The 13,890-nt window shown below is 56.1% G+C and overlaps 1 protein-coding gene across 2 annotated transcripts; it reads left to right on the forward strand.

Annotated features, from left to right (window-relative positions):
- The first annotated feature begins 1,789 nt into the window (after window positions 1-1,789).
- Window positions 1,790-8,555, forward strand: PDZK1IP1 (PDZK1 interacting protein 1). 2 transcript variants are annotated; one of them, XM_078451947.2, is made up of 4 exons: window positions 1,790-1,920; window positions 2,135-2,311; window positions 5,373-5,531; window positions 8,126-8,555. In XM_078451947.2, exons 1-4 carry the CDS (start codon window positions 1,834-1,836, stop codon window positions 8,150-8,152), a joined length of 450 nt encoding a protein of 149 aa, XP_078308073.1. In that variant the 5' UTR covers window positions 1,790-1,833; the 3' UTR covers window positions 8,153-8,555. The 2 variants fall into 2 exon arrangements, with proteins under 2 accessions (XP_078308073.1, XP_060482316.1); XM_060626333.3 differs by lacking the exon at window positions 1,790-1,920 and adding an exon at window positions 7,409-7,504 and having other exon boundaries at window positions 2,087-2,311; window positions 5,423-5,531.
- Window positions 8,556-13,890: the final 5,335 nt, after the last annotated feature.

Genomic DNA, 13,890 nt, shown 5'->3' on the forward strand with positions numbered 1-13,890 from the left:
CACGCACCACACACACATACACACCACACACACACACACCACATACGCCACACACTCATACACAACACACATCCACACACACATCCACACACCACACACATTTATATCACACACACCATACACACCACACACACACACACACACACACACGCACACACACACCCTGGGGTGACCATATGTTCTTGTGCCTCAGTTACCAATGCTGTGCCACACATGGCTCCCAGATCTAGCTCTCTATGCCAGACTCAAGATCCTGCTGCCTTCTGGATGTTTCCTTATGGAGGATCCACAGGCACCACAAGCACAATACATCTGAGCCTGCAGCCCATCATCCCCCCACCTCTTCTGAAACTTGCTAGGGTCTCTGAGACACCAGGCATCACCCTGGGCAAATCCTTGTCCCTCACCGGCCACCCCCAGCTAGTCATGTGTTCAGAAGCCACGCCCTATCCACGCCATCTCCTAGAGGGCTCAGATGCACCGAGGCTGCCCTGGTGCAGCCCGGGCCCTGGGTGTGTGGCCATCCAGCAGCCCTTTCTCCCCTTTCTCCAGCCCTTGCACACCCTTTCAGACTCCACCCCCCCGGGGCCAGAGAAGTTTTCTCAAATGCAGATCTGGCCACATGACTCCTCTGCTTAAAACTCTCCAAGAAAATATCCTGATGTTTATTAAATTCAACCCCATTCCTTGCATACCGATCAGTGATTCCCTAGCTATTCATTAACATGAATGGTGACTACTCCAGCCAAACTTTGTGCCAGAAGATTCTGAGGACTCCAAGTTGGGGTTAGGGAGGGAGAACAGGACATATATGGATGTATCACTCAAGTCCGAGCTGAATTCCCTCAGACCACCTGCATCACCCCATCTTTGGATGATGGTGCTACCTGCTGTGCTTGAATGTGTAGACACAGGAAGTAGGGATGTGGCAGAACACGTGACTGCTGCCCCTGGCAGAACCATCTTGCTATAGAAAGGATTGCCCATGAGGTCCTGTGAGCAGCGGCTTGGTGGCTTCTGGTCAGGGAGACTGTGGAGGGCCTTCTGGGGACACTCCCTCTGAGGCATTGCCCTGGTGTTCTGGGTCCTCCGTTCTTGGTGTCTGTGGAGTGAGACTCTCAGCATCTCTGGCTTCCTGTACTCCTGGGGAGGGGTAAGGCAAGGAGACCCAGCATGACCTTTGGTCCCGGGCCTGGACAGGTACTTGGGTCATTCTTGGTTCCTTAGCTGGAGGGTCAGACGGACTCCACGTGACCCTGCGGTTTGAGTGCCCAGGGCTTCCGGGCCTTCTATTGGATCTTTCCACTTGGGGGTGTCCTTTCTTTGCCTCCATGGCAGGGCTGTGTTCACCCGCTAGTCTCCCTGTGTTGGGTGGGGGGTGGGTCAGAAGGTGTGTATACAGGCCTCTGACCGAGCCTTGACCTTGTCACAGGGAGGTTCCACCCAGCTTCCAGGTACCACATGTGGGGCCAAGAGGAAAGCTGAACTGGGCCAGGGCAGCTGGGTTGGGTAGGGAAGGCTGGGGACTGGGACATTCAGACCCACTGTCATGGTCCCCATGGGGGAAGGTGGATTATAGAGCTACTGAGCTAGGCCAGGGATGGAGGGACAGAAGCCAAGGCTGAGTCCCAAGACTGGAGCCCCTTGGTCTGGTTGGGTTGAGTAGAGACAGGTGAGGGGGAGAACAGGAAATAGACAAGGCTGAGGGGGAGGGTCAGCTTTGACCTTTCCCTAGCCACTGGGGTTTTCCCCAAGCTCCTGCTGAGCAGCCAGACAACAGATTTCTTAATCCCACTGTCAGCCTTCCAAGATGCCCCGCCCGCAGGAGCAGTAATGTGTCACTCCTTTCCCCAGAGCCCAGCCCTGCTGCCAGGAAGGGGGAAAGCAGACACAAAAACTGGGGAGGCCGGGGGCTTGGAGGTGAGGCACCAACTCTCCTCCTGTCTCCCTGGTCCTCAGACCTGCTTTCTTACCCAGCCTCTGAAAGATGACCTCGAATGCCAGCTTGAGTGGGCAGGGCACCGGCCAGGGGAGGCCAGGCCTGGAAGCTCATTACCATGGGAGGGAGGGCGGTTTCTCTCCACCTCCTCTCCTTCCTCCCTCGCCGCCTTCCTTACTTGCGCCTCTTCTCCAGGGCCAGACTAAGCCTGGGCTGATCTCAGGCAGACACGGACAGACTCCACGGCAGCTCCAGGAGCCCAGATACCAGCAGCCAGAGAGAAGGCCCAGAAGCTTCCTGCAGCCATGTCGGCCCTCATCCTGCTCATTCTGGGCCTGTTCACGGCAGTGCCACCCGCCAGCTGTCAGCAAGGTAGCGCGGGACTGGGCCTGCCGTGGTGGTTGTGGCGAGGAGGGCTGGGCTGGGTGGTGGAAACCCAGGGGAGGATGGGGTGGTCCTCTGGCCTCCCTCACCACCCTGGACACATACAGATGGGAAGGAGAAGCAGGGATTGGGCTCACTGGAGGAACCTCCAAAGGCAGAGATCTCTGAGCAAGGCTGTCTGGGACTTGTTTTCCACGAGTGAGGAATGCAGGGCGGGGAGGGGGTGGAGGGGACTAGAGACCTAGAGGAATTGAGACCCAAGATCTAGAAGCAGGAATTGCCTTAGAGATGGCAGGGTCCTGAGGACAGGGGGTCAGGGGCTACAAGGAAGGAGGGAGGGGCCCAAGCAACCCCCAAACGGCAGGCTTGTTCCAGGGGAGGGGCAGTGTTGTCTGGGGCCTGCTTCCTGGGCTTGGGAAGAAGACAGTGCCCCAGTGTGGCCCCCACCGCGTACCTGAGATTTGTCCAGCTCTGCCTATGTCTTGTAGCCTGGAGAAAATCACTGGCCCTCTTTGAGACTCAGTTTTCTCATCCATAAAACGAGGACTGTAAACTTGCCCTGCCTACTTCCCAGGGCTGCTGCCAGGGCTGGGGTGCAGGAAAGTTTCACACCTGTGAGGAGCCACACCCTGAGATCTGGAAGTGTGGGGGACTCAGCAGGTGGGATTTGGGTCCATAGAGGACCGGCAAAGATGTTTCCAGAGTACCCCTCCCTTGCAGGAGCCCTGAGCTCGCATGCACGTCTACTTCCCTTCTGCCTTGCAGTCTTGGCAGCCCTCTAAGAAACAAGATCAGAGGGGTCGAGTAACTTGTGTGAATCACACAGCAGAGCAAGAAGGGATGTAGCCAGGGTGCAGGAGCTCCTGGCTCCAAGGGCCCAGACCAGGTTTGCCACTCACCGCTGACAAAATCCAAAGGCGGAGAGACGAGTGGTGGGGAAACAGGAAAGGGATTTATTTCAGTGAGGCCGACACCAGGAAGACGGTGGACCAGAGTCTCAAAGACTATCCCTAAAGTGGAGAAAAGACTTCCCGGTTTATGTAAAGAAAATGTGGGTACCTGCAGGTGGGCAGTGAAGGTCATGTCTTTGTTTTGGGGTCAATCACAGAGGTCTTGCTGGCTCAGGGCAGTCCTGATTGCTTGAGAGGGTAATTTTGGTTTCCTTTGGAGATGCTTTGCCCTCAGGGTATTTTGCCTGACTTGAGAGATAAGCTGGAAAGAAGAACTTAATCAAAGTGAAAGTTTGAGGTCGAAAGGGAGGATGGTTGAGTCCTCCTGCGGGGACAGAACTCAGATCACCTCTGTCTCCAGGTTCTGACCCTTGTGCTATATGTTCACTTCAGAGCCACCTGGAAGGAGAAGCAGGGACCGGAGTTCCCTGTGTGTCTGGAGGGAGTTGGCTGAAGGGTCTGGAGGAGGCAGGGAGGGGCCTCCCAGGGCTTGAGGCCTAGTCACTGACCTGAGGAACCATTGTTTCTTGGGCAAACGATGAAGCCAAAGCACTGCTTTTTGGCAAGTATGGAAGTCAAGATAACCACACTGACCTGGTGACAGGCCAGAGAGTTCCCAGATCCCTCCCTTGTCCCCAGTACCTACTAGGCTCAGAGAGGAGGCAGGGCCTTCGCTGCAGCAGGAGAGCTTTAAGGTAGACTCAAGGAAGGACTTTTGAGTGAGAGTGAGGCAGAGTGAGGTTTTTGATGCCCAGCCTGGGCCCCTCAAAGTACAGGATGACACTGGGGATGCATGTGTTTTAGCCTGGAGGCAAGACCCTTCAGGAGCCTCCTGCTGGCCTCTGTCCCCTCCTGAGACCTGCCTGCGACTGCATGTCTGTCCTCTGCAGGGTCAAGCTCCCTCAGGCTCATGGAACACAGTCATGCCTGGGGGAGGGGAGAGCCCTTTGGGGCAGCCAGTGACTGAGGGCAGAGATTCTGGGAAACCATGAGGGTTAAAGGTGGTGTCGAAGGTCAAGGGTCAAAAGATAGAGAAGGTGGGGGGCACCTGGGTGACTCAGTCGGTTAAGCATCCGACTTCAGTTCAGGTCATGATCTCACGGTTCAAGACTTCGAGTCCCACATCAGGCTCTCTGCTGCCAACACAGAGCCTGCTTCAGATCCTCTATATCCTTCTCTCTCTTCCCCTCCCTGCTCATGTTCATTCTCTTTCTCTCTCAAAAATAAATATAAAAAAAATTAAAAAGAAGAAAAAAAAGTAGATGGATGGGGCCTCAACCTGGTCTCTGGCCTAGTCCCAGAGGCATCCCGCTGGAGAAGACAGAAGGGGAGCAGCTTTTGAAGCTTTCTACCTGGGCCCCACGACCTGGAGGAGAACTTGCCCTTCTGCCTTGCCTTTCCAAATGTGTTCTGTCCCCGCCATCTCTCAGGCACCCCGGCACCCCTGGCTGAGCAGTCTTGCCTGTCCCACACTCCCACCCCCTACCTAGTATCAGAGCAAAGTCATTACAGAACAGGATCTTCCAGATGCCAGCCCCGCCCTCTCACAGGGAGATGGGGAGATACCCTCAGCTGGCAAGGCCCAGGCCGGCCATCCAGAGGGCTGCTCTTTGGTCCTTGGGGCCCAGACACTTGTAGGGCATCCTGCATGTGACTCACATGGAGGGATAGGTGGAGGCTCTGGGCTGTCCCTCCTTGGCTCCTCATTTCTTCTTTGAATTCGTGTTTTCCAACTATCGTCCTTTTTTTTTGTTTTAAAGTTTATTTATTTATTTTGAGACAGAGACAGAGAGAGAGAAAGAGAATCCCAAGCAGGCTCTGCACTGTCAGCACAGAGCCTGATGTCCACGCAGAGCTCATTACCTGAGCTGAAGTGGGAAGCTTAACTGATAGCCATTCAGGTGCCCCGCCACCACTGCCCCCCCCCCCCCCCCCCCCATCATCCCTTACTTTAGCTCAGTGGGGTCAGGTCGGTCCTCCTTGCCAGCCCTGCTGCCTCAGAATGTCTCTTCTGGTCCTGGCAGCAGGCTGATGGCCTGTGACACAGGCTCTAGCCCTTGCTCCCCTCCCTCTGCCCCCCCTCCATTCTGCACTTGCAGCCCCCACTGCTGCCGAGCCTGCTGCAGCATCCCTGCTCCCCTCTTTCCAGGCCTGGGGAACCTGCAGCCCTGGATGCAGGGCTTAATTGCTGTGGCTGTGTTCCTGGTCCTGGTCGCAATTGCCTTTGCTGTCAACCACTTCTGGTGCCAGGAAGAGCCGTGAGTGCTGCGGGGGTGCTGGGGTCTGGGCTGGGCAGGCAGGGCAGGCCCCAGGACCACCGCTACTGCTCTAGTAGTGGTGAGGAGGGCCTCGGAGACCCGGAGTCTGTCCTGTCACTGTGCGGAAGTGACACTGAGGCCCAAGTTCTCTAGGACTGGCGCTCGGGCTCGCCGGCCCCCAGACACGGCTCTGTTGGCCTCCACGGTTCTGCGAGCTTTGGGGACAATGTCTTCTCTTCTCAAGGTCTCAGTGTTTCTATCTGTAGAGTCAGGACACTGGCTTAGCCTGTGATGGGGGTTGTGAAAATCTCTGGGAAGAAAGGCTCCATCTTTCTTCAGGGTCAGGTGCTGTGCCACGTGCAGGGGTACAGGGGGGCGGTGGGACAGACAGACACAACCCCTGAACTCTCAGGCTCCCAGACCGGAAGACAAGGAGTGATCCCAGTGCAAGTACCAATGGTAAAAGGGAGAGCAGACTGCAGTGCTGGGCCTGCCCTGGTCTGGGGGGCCGGGGATGGTAGTCCAAGAACGCTTCCAATTGCATGTTTATTCTGAAGCCTAAAGAATGCAGAGGAGCGCCTCTCAGGATAGAGTAGCACGGGAAGAGCATTGCAGCTGATGGAAGAGGGCATCGAGGCCACCAGGGGTCCAAAGTGCAGGACACTGAGGTCGAGGGGGGTGGGCTGAAATCCAGTCCACTCTGTGCTGGCCAATCCTGGAATAAGGCTGCACCTGCCAGTAGCTCCCACGGAGGGGCCTGGTGCCAGGGTGCTAGCCAAGGAAGGCCCTGTGCAGCCCACTGCAGGAACACAAGCAGTCATGCGTAGAGAGAAGGATGGGAGGCCTGAGATAGACTGGCAAGGTAGGCAGGGCCCGGGCCTGGCAGACCCTCGTACACCTATACCCCAGACTGTGGGCTTTATCTTTCGTGCAGTAGGAATCCGGTGAGAGCTTGCACGCTGGTCCTGGGATGAGAGTTGGCCTGAGCACAGCCACTCTGGCTGCCCTGTGGTGCATGCGTGGGGTAGGGGCCAGTCTGCAGGTGAGAAGGGCAGGGCGGGGGGCTGAGCATGAGGTCAGGAGAGAGTCTTGACTCTGGAGGGAGCAGAGGGGATAGAGAGGCACCATGTCTGACGGTTGTCTAGGGGTCTGGTCCCCAGAAGTTGGTGGATGGGGACGGCAGGGGGCAGGAGGAAGGAAGGACAAGGATGCATCCAGGCTTCAGATAGTACCACTTATGGAGACGGAGCATAAGAGGCAGATCTGGGGGCAGCTGCTGAGTTTAATTTGAGACATACTAAGTTTGAGGTGCCTGTGGGGTGTCCAAGGAAGGACAAGCAGCAGTAAGAGTCCCTGTGACCCATGTAAGAATAGTTTCAGGTAGGCAGGAGCAGAGGCCACAGTCACTGGGTTTAAACTGGAATAAGAGGCCAGGAACTTTTTGTCAGCAATGTTATTTTTTTTCAAATGATCCAAGCTCTGCCTTCAGTGGAAGTTGACCATGTCTGTACCTAATTCCCTGGGGAAAGCCCTGTGGAAATCTGGGCAGACACTAAATCCTGTTGGGTCTTGAGCTGAGGCCAGAAGGAAAATTGCACAAAGTGTGAGGCCTTAGATACATCTTTTGCAAATCTTGGACTGGGACCTGAGGCCCCCCACCTTGGAGCAGGGAGAAGGGTGGGAAGGCCCATGGAGTGGGGCCAGAATCAGGCCACTGGCAGGGCCCCTACTGGAGAGAAGGGCTTCTGCCCAGGGCCAGCCACTGCTCTTGGACTCGTGAGAACCAGAGCCTAGAAAGGCCTGATTAGGCAAGGGGGAGGAGGGAGAACAAAGAGGGTAGGGACCTAGGGAGGCCTACTGATGAGCCCCATCCATAGGGAGCCCATGAACACAGTCATGACCGTTGGAAACAAGGCAGATGGAATCCTGGTAGGAACAGACGGAAGGTACTCCTCGATGGCAGCCAGCTTCAGGTGAGATGATGGTACAGGGTAACCACCCTGCGCTCCAGAAGGACCAGATGCTTCTGAGGGGTGGGAGGGGGCTAGAAGGTGGGAGGGCAGGGAAGGAGGAGGACACATGTGGGGAAGGGCTCAGTGAAGAGAGGAGCTCAGGGAGGTGGCAATGGGGGCTTTGTGAGGGTGCAGGGCTCCTTGGGGACCTGAGGCTCAGCTGGGGAGAGGGCCCAGTAAGGGGGTAGGGACGGGTAGGGGGAGCAGCTCACAGGCGGACTGGGATTCATAGGGAGGAGTGCAGTGGGGGAAGTTGACTCTGAAGGGATGAGTCAGGGGCACTCAATGTGGAGAGAGGGGTGAGTAGGGGAGGCAGCTCAGTATGGAGGTGGACTCCATGAGGGGGTTGCTCAGTGGGGGCCCAGTGGGGGAGGGGCTCAGTGGAGGAGAGAGATGGGGCTCAGGGAGGGGTGCTGAGAGGCCTCCAGTCTCAGGTGCACCTGGGACCAGATGTGGGCAGGGGAACCCTTTCTGGCACTCAAGGATTATTTATTCTGGAAGATACTGCTGTCACCAGTGCAGGATAAGGCAGGTAGAGGGGATGGGATGGAATGGGTGGTGACCCCTGTCATCCTCTTTCAGGTCCAACGAGCACGAGAATGCCTATGAGAATATCCCTGAGGAGGAGGGCAGGGTCCGAAGCACCCCCATGTGACCCCCGCTTGCCTGTGGGCCCCAGCCGTGAGCCCAGGTGCCTGTGATGGATGCCCAGATCACCACTCAAGCCGCTCCTTCTCTGTGTAGGAATCTACAGTAAGGGGCCGACTCTTCCAACCCCACATTGCCCACCTTCTCTGGAGTGGTCACCAGCCAAAGTCGAAGCTCAGGCTGTATATAGGTTGGGGCTCAGCTATGGCTCTGGGGGGTTTCCTAGGAGGTCTCCCACCCAATTCAATTCAGAAGACCCTTCTGAAGAGGACAGTCAACTCATCACCTACTGCCTTGCCTCATACTGTCTTCCTCTAACCTTGGAAATGCCTCTTATTTCTGTGAAATAAAGATGTTTCATATTTCCAGGCCTGATGCTCCCAGGGCTCAGAAAGAGCCCCTCAGGTTTACAGCCAGGCCCAGTCTTGCTTTCTGAATCATGACAATCACCTTCCAAAGCCACTGTCATGGTGACTTTGGAGGATTATCCAGGAAGCCCTCTCTGAGAGGCCCATGGAGCTAGGAAGCTCAGCCACTCTACCCCTTGTAGAGACCCTCCTGCCAGCACCCCTCCCCTGACCTGCTCTTAACGACTGTGATTCTGGGCCCTTCTTGGTGCAGCAGCATTCCCCTTCCCTATCCTATCTTCCATGTGGCCTGATTGCTGGCAGTTCACTCATCCCTCATCCAGCCAGCTCTAGCAAGCTCCAAGAGTCTTGGGCTAGGACTCAGGAAGCCCAGCTTTGAGTGCCTGTCCCCTGCCGGCTTACTATGTGACTTTGGGAGAGCTATAGTCCTCTCTGAGCTCAGCTTCCCCTCTGGGGACGGTTTGGCCAGTCTTGCCACAGAGCTGGAGTAGAATCATCCTCACAAGTGCCACTGACTCCTAGTTCTGGGTGGGGGTGGAGTCAGGGAACTGGGTCCCCAGGAGAATGAAGCAGGAGGGAGGCAAGGGAGGAGGCGTACTTAGCAGGCTGGCTGACCCTGGAGGCCCCTCATCCCTGTGACTGTCATTCTTATGGGAACAGGCAGAGTTGGGGGCAGGTGGGTGACAACCTGAGACCCATCCAGGAGCACTCCCAGATCTAGAGGAGTGGGGCTAGAGGGTAGGAGGCAGTCCACCTTGTCTCAAAGATCTCCCTCTGCCAGCTGTCTCAACCCATCACAGCCCCCTAGCTTCACCATTTCAGCCATTGCCTTGCTGTTCAAAGGCTTCAGCCAGATACTCAGGGAGAGATCCATCTGAAATCTGAATTAGCCTTTCTCACCACACGGAGGTCTAGTTTGCAGCCTGCAGCAGTGGGAAGAGCCCTGAGCAGAGGGACGGCAGGCCTACCCTTGCCTGCTGTGTGACTCAGGACAAGTTGCCTTCCTTCTCTGAGCTGAAGCTCAGAGAATTGTGGCTGTGCTCATGTAGACAGATGCCTTCTTACCCACCTCTGTCAGTTTAAACTCTGCATATTCCTTTTTCTTGGCCCTGCCAAGGTTCTTTTTTGTCTAGGAAGTCCTCCCTGACTAGATCAGAGGGCAGAACCAGGGGGGGCAGCCAGACCAGCCTATTCCTGAAGGAGAGATGGAGGTTACTTGAGGGCCTCTGCTAAGGCACAAACACCCCCTTCTTCCTTTCTAGCCTCCTTGGTCTGAACCTTTTGGCTGCCTGCATTCTTCTGGCAGGAAGCTCCGTTCCTTCCCCGCCCCCGCCCCTTGTCCCTGAGGGGTGGAGGTGGGTTCAGAACTGGCCCCACAAACACCCGGCCAATGCTCAGCAAGTGAAGCCCCGCCCCTCTCACCTGTGAGGCTTCCCAGCAGGAGCCCGTGGCAGTTGGGCCGTCGCTGTCCTGCCAGGTTCCTGGGGCAGGCCACCCTCTCCCTGCCTTGGCCTCTTTGGGAGGCTCCCTAGCCCCCTCTCCATGGTGGAAGGACCAGGATGGTAGGAACCCTGGGGTCCTTGCAGGTGTCGCGCTGGCACTGACCTTCCCCCACCCCATGTTCTTGCCCTGGCAGAGGGCAGGGGGCATGGGGCTGCCGGCCCCAGAGCCCCCAGTCCTTATCGCTGGTTCCCACCTGCCAGCCTGGCCAGATGAGGGAGGGAAAGGAGGCTGGGCCCGGGCCAGGGCGGTGCTTAATGACCCTCCGGGGCCTAATCTCAGGCTGGCAGCCGCTGAGTGGCTCAGGCTTGCTCCTGGAGGAGGCTGATAACACACCAGCTGGGCCCCCCACCATCTATCGGGGCTGCACAGCCAGTCCCAGGGGGCGGCGATCAGGGGGCCTGGGGAAGGGAGCCTCTGGGCTGGGGCAGGTTGGGAGGCGAGCTCCCCCGGCCAGCCCCGGGGGGAGGGGATTCTGATCGCCTTGAATGACAGATAAGGGGAGGGACTGGAGAGGCGGGCTGGCCCGGCAGGACCACCCCCCCCCCCCCCCCCCCCCCCCCCCCCGCCCCTGCGCCGAGGCCCTTATGTCTTCACGACTTCCTGCTCCTTCCCCACCCTTTTCTCCCACCCAGTCCTGGTCTCCTTTTTTGCTCTCCCCCCCCCCCCCCCCGCCTTTATCCATCTCTGTCTGTTTCTCTTTATGAGTGCACCTCTTGGCCTCTGCCTTTATCTCCATCTTCCTGTCTCTTCCGTCTCCTTCTTCCACCTGAGCTAGTGCTCACCGGCTCCTCTCTCCCCTTGCATCCTTTCTCTATTTCCAGGAGGTTCCCTGTGTTGCCTCTTCCCCCGCGGGCCCCACCTGCCAGGTTTCCCTGGTGCCTATCCCTTGGCTGGGGCAAGTCCCTTGCCCTCCCTCACTGGAGTTTCACCTCTCAGTGTGGCGCCATCTACCGCTGATCTGTCCACCTGCTCTCTGGCCCGACAGCCCAGGTTGCCCAGGCCCTGGCAGGGAGACCAGGAGATTCTCCTACTGCTATAGGGCCTTCTTGCTCCTCCTGCTTCCTGGAACAGGGCTTGCACCTGTCTTTTTCTTTCTGTACCTAAAACGTGTGAATTTCACAGGGTTACATTATAGGTTACATGAAGCTCAGCCACTTAAGGCTCCGCCCAGGAACTGCAGAGTTGAAGGTAGATGGCAGCACTGCTTACTTCAATTAGACTGGAAGAGGAACTTCCAGTCTGGAGTTGGTGTCAAAAAAAAAAGGCTGTGGAAATCTATCTCGAGTGTCACCTGTTATGGGACAGAGTGCCAGGTGGTTGGAATGATTTTCAAGATTGCTTCCCTTACGCTCAGTGTAACATGAGTAGAAATACAGGAGCCATCAGATCAAGACTACTGCTCACCAGGGATTCCTCCCCCAGCTTAGGGTACCAGTGGGGTTGGGGATGCAGAGTGGCACTCCAGGAGTGACCCTAGTCACACACACACACACACACACACACACACACACTGTCTTGTCCCCTTGAACCAAGTTCACAGGTGAACCACACATTTGAAGCTGTCAGAACCTGCTCTGGGACCAATGTGGGAGGCATCTATCCCCCTCCAAGTCTGTCCTAGGGCCTGGAGCCCCCAGCTGGGTGTCCTCCCCATTTCCAGTCCCCAGAAGTACACACAGCAGCCAAGAGCTTGAGCTTGAGAATCATGCAGACTCTGGTTCAAATTCCATCTCTGTTCCTCACTGCTTGTGGAACACCTAGCACCTTTAGTGCCCACTGGCTTGCCAGTAGGATTGGTTCTGTTGTGTCTTCCCTGCAGGGCTGCTGGGAGGAAACAGAGATAATATATGCTATTATTGCAGCTGTCATTTGCCAGAAAGCCCCGTAGGTGCAGCAGAAAGTCCTTCCCCACCCCGGGGCTGGGCATTCCCCTGGGCCTTTCCAGCCATTTCTGCACACACCACCCTGTGACCTGTTTAATTGTGAGGCCTGGTTGCTCCTCGAGCGCAGGAACAGGGTCACTTCCCTCTGCATCACCGGCACCTTGGACAGGGCTGGACTCAGGGGAAAGGAACCCCTAGGTGTGGTGAGGAAACCCAAAGGAAGGGGCTAAGCCTAGTTTTTCATCCAGGTGTATGTCTGTCCATACACTTCAGCCCGTATAGGTGCAGACACACTGCACACACACGCACTCACTCTTTCACGGTTTCTGATTGGAGGTTGTGGGGTCAGTGATGAGCCAGCCCCCCTGAACATCCATGCTCCACCCAGCCAAGTCTGTCTGCCTGTAGCCTCGGCTGCCATCTGGTGGCTGCACATTCAACAGGAAGGGAGATTCAGCAGAGCTTTTGAACTTGAGCGTCAGGCAGGGCTCTTCCTCCTTACTGCTGTACTGGAGGCTTTCCCAGGGCATGGCTTCAGGGACCCCACACCCCCACAGGTTGTGCCAGCAACATCCTCAACTTCCTGTAGGCTTCAAGGGCACCGGCCTCCAGTGCTCCCCTCCTTGTGGTCCCAAAGGCCAAGACTGTGAGTCCCTTAGGTTGTAAGCACTACTGGTGGGGGCCAGGCTCTTGGGGGTTTCGTCCTGATGACACACATCCTTTTCTCTCAGAAATGGTATAGGAGCCCAGTGGCTTCTGCCCTGGGGTGCTACTCCAGAGGACAAAGGATGACAAAGGTTCTCAGATATGTTCCTGGGAGACCCCCTGGAAAAGCAGAAAAGAGGAAGCTTGATGTGTGTGAGAGAGAGACAGAGAGAGGAGAAAGTGTGAGAGACAGAAGTCAAGGACAAGTTCCAGTATTGTCCTGAGCAAGGTGCAAAGTGGGGGAGGCTGGGACATTGCGCTGGGTTATACAGGCTGTGTCTCCACTAATCCGGCCCTGCAAGCTGGTTTGGGCCTGTGTCTGCCTGCAGGGAAGGGTGCTTTTTTCCAGTTCTCACAAAGGCACCATACAGGCTAGTGAATGGCGCTGGGAATGGCAGGTGCCAGGGAGGAGACAGGCAGGAGTGCATGTGGGGGTAAGGTTGCATTTATTGGCAGTGGAATCTGGGGATGGACTAGAGGGCAAGGTGGGTACACAGTTCAGGTCTGAAGCTCAGGTGAGCAGTTAGTAGTTGAGCCAGAGATTTTGCCTTTTCCAGTTGGATGCCCACTGGGAGGTTAAGACCCCAGGTCTGGATCAGGCAGCCTAGATACGGCACTGCTTGGACACTTAATACCAAGAGACCTTGGATGAGTGAACTCAACTCACTAAGCTCAGTTTACTCATCTGTAAAATTGGAGGCAGTAAATGGTATCTATCTAATAACAGATGTAAAGATTAACAGAAACGGTGCACATAAGACACATAGAGTAGCGCCTAGCCCACATTTAGTGTGCAATAAATGTTAGCTGTTGTTTTATTTCTACTATCATTACAGGATAAGGAATTGCATGCAAGACCACAGTGTGTCAGAGCTAGCAAAATATTTAGAATGATTTAGCCCAGTTTGCTAATATTGTACTGTGGAATCTGAAGCCTGAGATCATGTACCGAATTGGGGTGAGAGGTAGCTAATGAGTACATGCCTGGCTAGTGAGTACAGAACATGCTGGACCCAGCTGCCCTTCTGGACTTCTGGAGGCACCGGCATAATGGAGCTGGTTATGTGGCTTTGTTCTGCATCGCTGAGGCTGGTACAGTTCTGCACATGGACTTTGCAAATGAATAACCAGACTCTTGACCGGTTCTGGCCATGAGCTTGGGCATGTGGGAAGGGGGTGGTGAGGACAGGTACTGACAAAGTGGGGAAAGGGTCAGGGGGGAGCAGGAGAGGGAGAGATG

This window comes from Panthera onca, chromosome C1 (genome assembly GCF_046562875.1).
Source record: "Panthera onca isolate mPanOnc1 chromosome C1, mPanOnc1 haplotype 2, whole genome shotgun sequence".
NCBI lineage: Eukaryota > Metazoa > Chordata > Mammalia > Carnivora > Felidae > Panthera > Panthera onca.

What these genes read in the sequence shown, in the direction of transcription:
- PDZK1IP1 (XM_078451947.2), top strand. Translation starts at nt 1,834, where the DNA reads ATGTGTCACTCCTTTCCCCAGAGCCCAGCCCTGCTGCCAGGAAGGGGG. An exon ending in GGGAGGCCGGGGGCTTGGAG is followed by an intron (nt 1,921 to 2,134) that starts GTGAGGCACCAA and finishes CCTCTTCTCCAG; the next exon opens with GGCCAGACTAAGCCTGGGCT. An exon ending in TTCTGGTGCCAGGAAGAGCC is followed by an intron (nt 5,532 to 8,125) that starts GTGAGTGCTGCG and finishes ATCCTCTTTCAG; the next exon opens with GTCCAACGAGCACGAGAATG.